General features: G+C 39.9%; 1 protein-coding gene across 1 annotated transcript in view; it reads left to right on the forward strand.

Moving 5' to 3' along the window:
* Positions 1 to 9,945, forward strand: part of LOC106608565 (cysteine-rich protein 3) — a 29,008-nt gene that overhangs the window by 16,958 nt on the left and 2,105 nt on the right. The window contains exons 3-6 of the mRNA XM_014206549.3: positions 934 to 991; positions 4,201 to 4,326; positions 9,422 to 9,496; positions 9,829 to 9,923. Coding sequence (XP_014062024.2) covers positions 934 to 991; positions 4,201 to 4,326; positions 9,422 to 9,496; positions 9,829 to 9,923 — 354 coding nt within the window. The remainder of the gene's footprint in view (positions 1 to 933; positions 992 to 4,200; positions 4,327 to 9,421; positions 9,497 to 9,828; positions 9,924 to 9,945) is intronic.

Consider the following 9,945-nt stretch of genomic DNA (forward strand, 5'->3'; position numbering starts at 1 on the left):
GGAAGGGGTCTGAATACTTTCCGAATGCACTGTAGACTGATCAGGTGAATCCAGGGAAAGCTATGATCCCTTATTGATGTCACTTGTTACATCCACTTCAATCAGTGTAGGTGAAGGGGAGGAGACGGGTTAAATAATGATTTTTAATCCATGAGACATGGATTGTGTATGTGTGCCATTTAGAGGGTAAATGGGCAAGACAAAGTGCCTTTGAATGGGGTATGGTAGTACAGTAGGTGCCAGGTGCACCGTTTTTTGTCAAGAACGGCAACACTGCTGGGTTTTTCATGCTCAAAAGTTTCCCTTGTGTATCAAGAACGGTCTACCACCCAAAGGACATCCAGCCAACTGTGGGAAGCATTGAAGTCAACATAGGCCAGCATCTTTGTGGAACGCTTTCGACACCTTGTAGAGTCCATGTCCTGACGAATTGAGTCTGTTCTGAGGGCAAAAGGGGTTGCAACTCAATATTAGGAAGGTGTTCCTAATATTTTGTACACTCAGTGTATGTCTAGTTACTATGTTAAACCACTTTTGTAGAATGACCCTATGGGCACTGGTCAAAAGTAGTGCACTATAAAATGAGTATGGTGCCATTTGTGATGAAGCCAGTGACCAGTCAGCAGTCACACTCCTGAAATATAACCTCTGTCTGATTGGTTTAAACCCTAATGCTTTATACTGACACTGACTGACTGTAATGTTCCATTTCAGTGAATTGTGAAATGTTTCAGTAGTTTCAGTTTCAGTAAACAGTTTATTTCAGTAATAAGTAGAACTGTTTCAGTAAATAGTTATAACTGAAGTTGCACTAAACCTGCAGATTGTTTGGAGGGGACTTCCTGTGTTTTTAGTTTTTCTTAATTACCAATATTCAGCTATTTATTATGATAATAGATTATTTGTTAATATTAGACATTGTCTGTCTTCCAGCATGATGGGTTGCCCTACTGTCACAAACCGTGCTACGGAACTCTGTTCGGACCCAAAGGTAAGAGGTTACTGTTAAAAAAGCATAATCGCAGGTGTGTGGAAGAATGGCTATAGCTTGAATTCAGTAAGGCATTTATCCAATAATAGGATAGGATAAACTTAATTGGCTTTTTTTCACTTACGAAAAATGTATCAACCCATACGAAAATGCATTAATTATAATCCACCTAATATATAATTCAAATTTCCTGTTGCTGCAGAATTATTATCCTGCTGTAGCATACTTGTTCAAATTTTGATCCTACATCACTGTGCCATTACCATATATGTTAATTTATTTACTTATTTTTAACTGTTAGTTTGTTTTGCCAAAATCTTATTTGTTGTGTCAGGTTAAGGTTTATTTTATTTTCAAATTTCAGCACTCACACATGCACACAAACACACACACACACACAACACATTCAGTAGCACAAATGTACTAATTTCCTCACTCACACAAACAGCCATAAAAGTACTTGATTGATTAATAAAACAATGTTAAAAACATTATAACATTTCATCACCCCTATACTATACCGGATGCTATACGGTCATACAAGGCATTTCCTTTCCCATGAATCAAAGTGCAAGACGTCCTCAGTGTGCTGTGTGGGGACCAGATGGATATTAATATATCTATAATGACCTCCTGCCCTGGTGTTATACCGCCTGGCCAGTGGGGCCTCATTTCTTAAAGTTGCTTCAATTGAAAAGTTTGAAAGTTGTATAAAAAGTAGGCCTCGTTTCAAAGTTGCTTAAATCTGTGACAACATTTCGAAGCACACCAAAATCCAATGATTTGTGTGTGCCATTAAAAAACTGGATTCAGAATTTTGGTGTTCACGTCACATAGGCTTACACACTTAGCAATTATGGATTTTGAGTATTCACTAGTTTCACCTGGAAGAAATACATACACATTTGGGTTTGTGAGTGCATGAATGAACTCTGATATAATCTGAGGTGCTTCCCTTTTAAAAGTGAAAACAATTCTAAAAAAAGGGGATTTTATAAACTCATCATAACATTTTTGTCTGACTAAGCGGGGGTGCATTCAGACATTTGGGTATTATTCTGGGTAATTATGACATGCTCTGTATCCCAAATGGCACCCTATTCCTTATATAGTGCACAACTTTTGCCCAAAGCCCTATGGGTCCTTTCACTACTAAGACTTTAATTGGATTATTACCCAATGTGATGCTTTAATCGTTCTCAGGATGACTGGAATGGTGGTTTAGTAGTGTATGAACCCAGGGACAGATTTAATAACTGGAGGAAAGATAGATGTAGTCGCTAGTGAAAGTCTACACACCCTTTGCACAGTCTTCACATTTTACTGCCTTAAAATTAAATCGAAAAAAATATTTAATTTGATTTTGTTCCTACCAATCTACACAACCTACTTCACATTGTCAAAGTGAAAGAAAAATTCTAGAACATTTTCCTAATAAAAATAAATGAACATGTCTTCATTAGGTATGCTTTCACACCCAAGTTAGTATTCAATGGAAGCACCTTTGGCAGCAATTAGAGCTGTGAATATTTTTAAATAAGATTCTAGGGGAAATTTATGTTCATTGTTTTTGTCAAAATTGCTCGAGCTCAGTCAATTTGTTGGGAATCATTCATTAATGGACAGCAATATTCAAAGAAGGAAGCCCGTGTTAAAAAAAGTATCTGCAAATCATCAATTATTTTTGCAATAAGCCTGTTAAGTAATACTGCAAGACAACACAGCAAATAAATACACTTTTTGGCCTAAATAAAAAATTACAAGTTTGGATCAAATCCAACACAACACAGGAGCAACACTGTATTTTCAAGTATTGTGATGGCAGGATCATTTTATGGGTGTGCTTGTCACCAGTATGGACTCGGGAGTTTGTCAAGATAAAAATAAACATGAAAGAAGCAAAGCCCAGGTAAAAAGTTAGAGGAAAACCCACCTCAGTCTTCTGAAAACCTAACCCCTAACCCTTTCCAGAAGGACAATTACACAAATGTTAATGCCAAAGACACACCAGAATGGTTTTTAAGAGATGTTGCGTGTTCCTGAGTTGTCCAGTCTCAGTCCTGAATTAAATGTGTTTGAATATTGCTGTCCATCAATGATTCCCAACCAAATGTACAGAGCTTGAGCAATTTTGACAAAAACAATAGATATACAGTGTATGTTGCCCTAACCTAATTTGGTAGAAAGTTATTTTAAATTATTCACAGCTGTAATGGCTGCCAAAGCTGCTTCCACCAAGTATTTACTCTGGGGTGTGAAGATATATGTAATCAACACATCTGCGTTTAAAAAAAATAAAACTTTAATAATGGGGAGTAGGTTGTGTAAATCGATAGGAAAAATATCAAATTGAATCGCTTTTCAGAATTTTTTTTTAAGGCGGTAAAATGTATAGACTGTGCAAAGGGTGTGTAGACTTTCACTAGGCACTGTATCTGCAAACTGTTGAAAGTTCCCGCAGTTTATTGAGCATAATGTTTCAAACCAAAGGTCTAAGTCACTTTCGAAAAACTGACAAGAATTATCACCTTATATTATTATGCCTGCTTATCACATGATTGTTGTGGGGGTGCCACAAAACATGGATGGGAAATATAGGCGGCAACATCTAATTTCCTAGATGGCACCTGGGTTCTATCAGTTTTGGGCCAATACATAGGTGAGGGTCATTAGACTGGGGAAGCTAAACGTAAAGTAATGACGGTTACACATCTGACAAACTTCAGCTCATATCTATGAAAATTATTTTGACTATCTTTATAGATTATCTATAAAGAATGAGATGACCCTCTAATCATGTGCATTTCAGATGAGTTGACCCAGTACATACATACAGAAACAAGGAATTTGTCTGGAATGTGTGTGTCTCTGGTGGTTTGGGTAGGATGTGGGTGGGGTTTGATTCTGGTTGTTTGGATAAAGGAACCTCAAACCCAACTGAAAAACAGCAGGCATTTCCCCTTGGCTTCTCCCTCCTCTGCAATTCTGCCTATCGTCTAACGTGGGAGTTATGCAGTAGGACCTCTACTGGGGCTTAAAGCATTTCCTTTTTTAATATAACACACTGACAACCAAATTTCGGTACAGCAGAAGAGTAACCAATGGTTCCATGGCACTAGTTGTAAGACACTGGTACTTTGGCTAAGTTCAAACTCTAGCGCCTCATAATACCACATAATACTATGGCTGCCTAATAACCTCTCCTCCAGGTGTGAACATCGGAGGGGCAGGCTCCTACATCTACGACACTCCTCAACCCGCCTTTGACAGCCCCTCAGAAGGATCTCCTACCACACCATGGACCACCGTGCAGGTCACCCGGAACCAACCTAAAGGTAAGGGACGGTAGCCTGATCCCAGATCTGTTTGCACTGTTTTGCTATCTCCTATGGTCATTGTCACGCCAAACAATACCATAGGAAGACCGCACAAACAGATCTGGGGCCAGGCTACAGCGAAAGGGGTAGTAATAGTATTATTAAGGGAGTTTAGAGTTAACACATTGTCATGACGAAAAACAAAATCCCTCCTTAGCAGACGGGCACAGAGTCAGGACAGGCAAGGGTCAAAACCAGGAGGGCGAGAAAAAGAGCGACTGGGGAAAAGCAGGAGCTGAGACAAAACGCTGGTTGACTTGACAAACAAGATGAACTGGCAACAGACAAACAGAGAACACAGGCATAAATACACTGGGGATAATGGGGAAGATGAGCGACACCTGGAGTGGGGTGGAGACAATCACAAGGACACGTGAAACAGATCAGGGCGTGACAGAAGTGGAATTGTCTAGGAGCGACAATGGCTCAGCTGCGAAGTGGTAGGCCACACAAGCTCACAGAACAGGACTGCCGAGTGCTGAAGCATAGCAAGCAACACTCACTACTGAGTTCCAAACTACCTCTGGAAGCAATGTCAGCACAAGATCTGTTCGTCGGGACCTTCATGAAATGGGTTTCCATGGCCGATCAGCCGCAGACAAGCCTAAGATCACCATGCACAATGCCAAGCATCGGCTGGAGTGGTGTAAAGCCTGCCTCCATTGGACTCTGGAGCAGTTGAAACGCGTTCTCTGGAGTGATGAATCACACTTCACCACCTGGTAGTCCGAACGCTACCTGCCACAATGTGTAGTGCCAACTGTAAAGTTTGATGGAGGAGGAATAATGGTCTGGGGCTGTTTTTCATGGTTCGGGCTAGGCCCCTTAGTTCCAGTGAAGAGAAAACTTAACGCTACAGCATACAATGACATTCTAGACGATTCTGTGCTTCCAACTTTGTGGCAACAGTTTGGGAAAGCCCTTTCCTGTTTCAGCATGAAAATGCCCCAGTGTACAAAGCGAGGTCCATTCACAAATGGTTTGTCGAGATCGGTGTGGAAGAACTTGACTGGCCTGCACAGAGCCCTGAGCTCAACCTCATTGAACACCTTTGGGATGAATTGAAACGCCGACTGCGAGCCAGGCCTTATCGCTCAAAATCAGTGCCCCGGCCTCACTAATGCTTTTGCGGCTGAATGGAAGCAAGTCCCCGCAGCAATGTTCCAACATCTAGTGAAACCCTTACCATAAGAGTGGAGGCTATTATAGCAGCAAAGGGGGACCAACTCCATATTAATGCTCATAATTTTGGAATGAGATGTTTGACGAGCAGTTGACCACATACTTTGGCTATGTAGTGTATAGACACATACACACACAGGAACGAGTCCTTTTCATCAGGGCTGCTCAGATTAACTAACCTTACCAAGTGTTCCAAGTATGACCTTTAAGGGTTAAATATAGCAACATAAAGGGGTAGAGAGAGGGTTACACAGACACACACACACACTTGTAATGATCCTATCTCTGTTCATCACTGGGGAGGAATGAGGAATTTGACAAGGGACTTAGTGTTCTATCTAACATCGACACATTACTTTGAGTTATATAAAAGGCTGACATGTATCTGATCTTTTAAGATACATATAACCCCCTAAAACATGACCAACGATGAACTTTAAAGTAATTTGCAGTACAACATTCACTGAGTGTACAAAACATGCTCTTTCCATAACATAGACTGACCAGGTGAATCCAGATGAAAGCTATGATTCCTTATTGATACCACTTCAATCAGTGTCGATGAAAGCAAGGAGACAGGTTAAAGAAGGATTTTTAAGCCTTGAGACAATTGAGACATGGATTGTGTATGTGTGCCATTCAGAGGGTAAATGGGCAAGACAAAAGATTTAAGTGCCTTTGAACAGGGTATGGTAGTAGGTGCCAGGGGCACAGCTTTGAGTGTGTCTAGAACTGCAACGCTGCTGGGTTTTTCACGCTCAACAGTTTCCCATGTGTATCAAGAATGATCCACAACACAAAGGACATCCAGCCAACTTGACACAACTGTGAGAAGCATTGGAGTCAACATGGGCCAGTATCCCTGTAGAATGCTTTTGACACCTTGTAGAGTCCATGCCCTGACGAATTGAGCCTGTTCTGAGGGCAAATGGGGGTGCAACTCAATATTAAGAAGTTGTTCCTAATGTTTGTATACTCAGTGTATGTCTAACTTTGACTATGGGCTCTATTTTAACCAACCTAATGCAATGGTAAATCTAAGCGCAGGTGGTAGTGCTATAGGTTCACATGTGTGTGTCAGAAATATTTTAGCTAATTTCACTGTCACAATTATTGGTGTACTTGCTGGCGTTGCCACGAAAGAGCTGGGTTTTGATGAATAAACAAGTTATGGGTGAGTCGAGGCTTGGCCCATCACTGGCTAATCAGAAAGTACTCCATGGCGAAATATGTGGTTGCTTCAAGCTGTGTATTTACAGTCTTTTATGTATTTCCTTGGAATCAACTCCAAATCCAATGTTAGTCTGTCATTTAAGAGATAATGCCCGAGAAGCCGGTGTTTGGAGGATATATTGGCACGGGTGTTTTTAGGCCCAAAATGAAGTTACCAAAATATTCAAATAATCTTTGACATATTTTCATTAAAAATTGTATTTTAATTAATTTATTCATACTATTTCATCCTTCCACAAGATGTAGTCTTGACACAAATCTAGGGTTGCTACCCAAGCCAGCTAGTCGTTTGTTCTATCGGTTCGGTTGCTAGAGACGCGACCCAGTCGTTCAGTCTTTTTGTTCTGTATTTGTAGTTCGTTCTAAATGTTCCATTGCCGTACTGGCTGGCAATGTTCTTATCCCTTGCTTGCTAGCTAGCCAACTACGGCTAACTTACTGTCATGTCAAAAAGTACAGCCAGAATAACAGAAAAGTAGCCGCATTTGCATTTGTTTAAGCTGTTTTCTAGAGACATTTATTTGGATACATCCATAACAATGAGCTAATGAGGCGCGATTTCACCTTGTATAGAGAATGTGCTCACTCGTCAGGACACTGTTGTTCAGAGGAGCTAGCCAACAACATAGCTAACACAACCACTTCAAACTGAAGCTGGAAAGACTGCAAACTAGCTGCACTTCATTTCATTGTACCTTTTTTCAATTTACATTTCTTTGTATATATCCATAAAAAGGATGCCAGCTGATTTTTGATTTCGACTGGCTGAGATACACTGCCTACCTGTCTGTCTCCTCCCAACACGTTCATTACTATGGGACAGCTGGAGATCTAATTTCAATATTGAAACAATGTTGCACATTTTGGAGAGACAGACAGCAAGGTTTATACAAATCTCTGCTGTTGAAAATGAAATGTTCGTCTAAAAGAAATGTGAGATAATGTCTAAATGCTTTTTATAGTGCCGATCAAGTTTATAAATTGCTTGGCTGGGCTGACAGTGGTTTGACAGTCAGATGGAACAGAGTAAATAGGTATTTTAAGGTGGTAACTTGTGGAATAGACACCTGCAGGAATGCGGTTTTAACCAATCAGCATTCGGGATTAGACCCACCCGTTGTATAAAGTTTGTTAAGTGGCTTACAGAAATGAAATAACAAAATGTAGGCCTATCTTTGCTAAATATGTTAACATGAACCCATTTCCAGTCCACATTGTTCTAAGTAATTGCATGGCTTCAATAGCATTCACACTGATATATGGGCGAGGCATACTGTAAATTGCATTATGGCTGAGTATGGACATGCCAAACATTGTCAATAAGCAAGATTAAATTCATTATTGATCAAGCCTAAAAAGAGAACGGATAATTGCAATCAAATTTGAAACAAAATATCAACTTGTTTTAAATAGGCTATGTCACACTTACAGGCCGCATAATGCTTCCGCATAAAAGTTCCAAATACATTTTTAAAAGTAGCTACATTTGTTGCTAGGTGCTGTTTGAAAAAGAAGTTGCCAGGGTAGTCTGAAAAGTTGCTAAATCTAGCAACAAAATTGCTAAATCGGCATCACTGCCGTATTCACCGAGGTTCTCATCTCTGGTTTCATGATGGGCATGACCATGCAGCCTACATCATGGAGGAGGGTAGTTTATGCTTGGTTTTTTATCAAATAAAACGAAATGGGCAAGAAATTAGTTTTTTATGTTTCTAAATAGATAGTATACTGGCACCAAAAGCACATTACGCTACTCTTGTTCCATGCACATATGAGCAGTGTGTGTCACAGCTGGATAGGCTGCGTTTCCGCTGTTAAAATTCAAGCCATTACCAACTGCGTTACCTCTAAAACCAGATTTTGGTTGGTCTTAAATATCCCTATCAGCGCTGCCTGAAATTAGCACTTTGGATCAAATTTTTAAGGACATGCCTAAAATACCCCCGCCCATCTGAGCGCAAGAAGCTGATATAAAACAGGTAAATTACCGAACCTGGCTTTAGCGCTAGAAAATGCTACTGCGCCAGTTTTTACTTGACAAAATTGCTAAACGAACGTGCGTTTGACACTAGCGCCGCCTTAAACCAGCCAAAAATAGAGCCCTACGTCTTTAAACAACTATCTCTGATTACAAGATTCAAGATTGACCCATGTTAGAACTTTCAACAGATGTTTTTAACAAACCACTTGTTGGGTTAAACATTTCCTTTAGAGATTAAAAGGATTTTGAAGGAATGGGTGGGGTAGTTGCTGATCGCTCGATGTTACATTTATAATGATTTATAATCTGTTGAATTTAGCTTTTTGCAAAACGTTCTAAACCCAAACTTTCTGTTATGTATCATGTCACTGTTTAATCTGAAAACGAAGTTTATGTGTTTGGTTAACCTGAATAGATAAATTGTATATTTTGAATAATTATGTCAAGTAGGAGTTTCAATTTATTTTATCAGCTGGACTTGGTCACTGGTATGTTGAGTTTGTGTCTTTTGCACTGGTTTGTCCTTATGTTTGCTGTCTGGTAATTTGCAGAAAATGAAATATGTGAGTTTATGTAGGATTAATTTATGAGTTTAATTGAGGCTGACTTAATTGTTTCTGTCGGGTGAATAACCTCTAGCTATTGTTGTTTCGCCAGTACCTCCCCCTCAGACCAGGATGTTTGCTGGAGAGACCTCACTCTGTCCTGGCTGTGAAAAAGTAGTCTATTTTGGTAAGTTTTGGTCAGACTGTTCATGATTGATTTATGATATAAACATTGATCACCCAAATATGCGTTATGTGCTTTCTTATATTTATTTTTCTATGTTGTACTGATAGTTCAAGTGGTCACTTAGCGGACTCTTATATTTTCAAAGTGAAGTACAGTGAGTGCATACATTTTTGGTATGTGATCACTGTGGGAATTGAACCCAAGACCTCAGTGTGGCAATCACCACGTTTTTATCAACTGATCCATATAGTACCTTGTGCACTTTTTATGAATTATCCTGACATGCCAGTTGATTGAGGTTATCATAGTGAAGTGTTTGTCTGTCTCTGCAGCAGAGAAGGTGATGTCCCTGGGTAGGAACTGGCACCGACCCTGCCTGCGCTGTGAGAGGTGTAAGAAGACACTGACCTCTGGTGGACATGCTGAGGTATTACATCCACATTATTACT

Source organism: Salmo salar, chromosome 01 (genome assembly GCF_965601325.2).
Source record: "Salmo salar chromosome 01, fSalSal1, whole genome shotgun sequence".
In the NCBI taxonomy this organism is placed as follows: domain Eukaryota; kingdom Metazoa; phylum Chordata; class Actinopteri; order Salmoniformes; family Salmonidae; genus Salmo; species Salmo salar.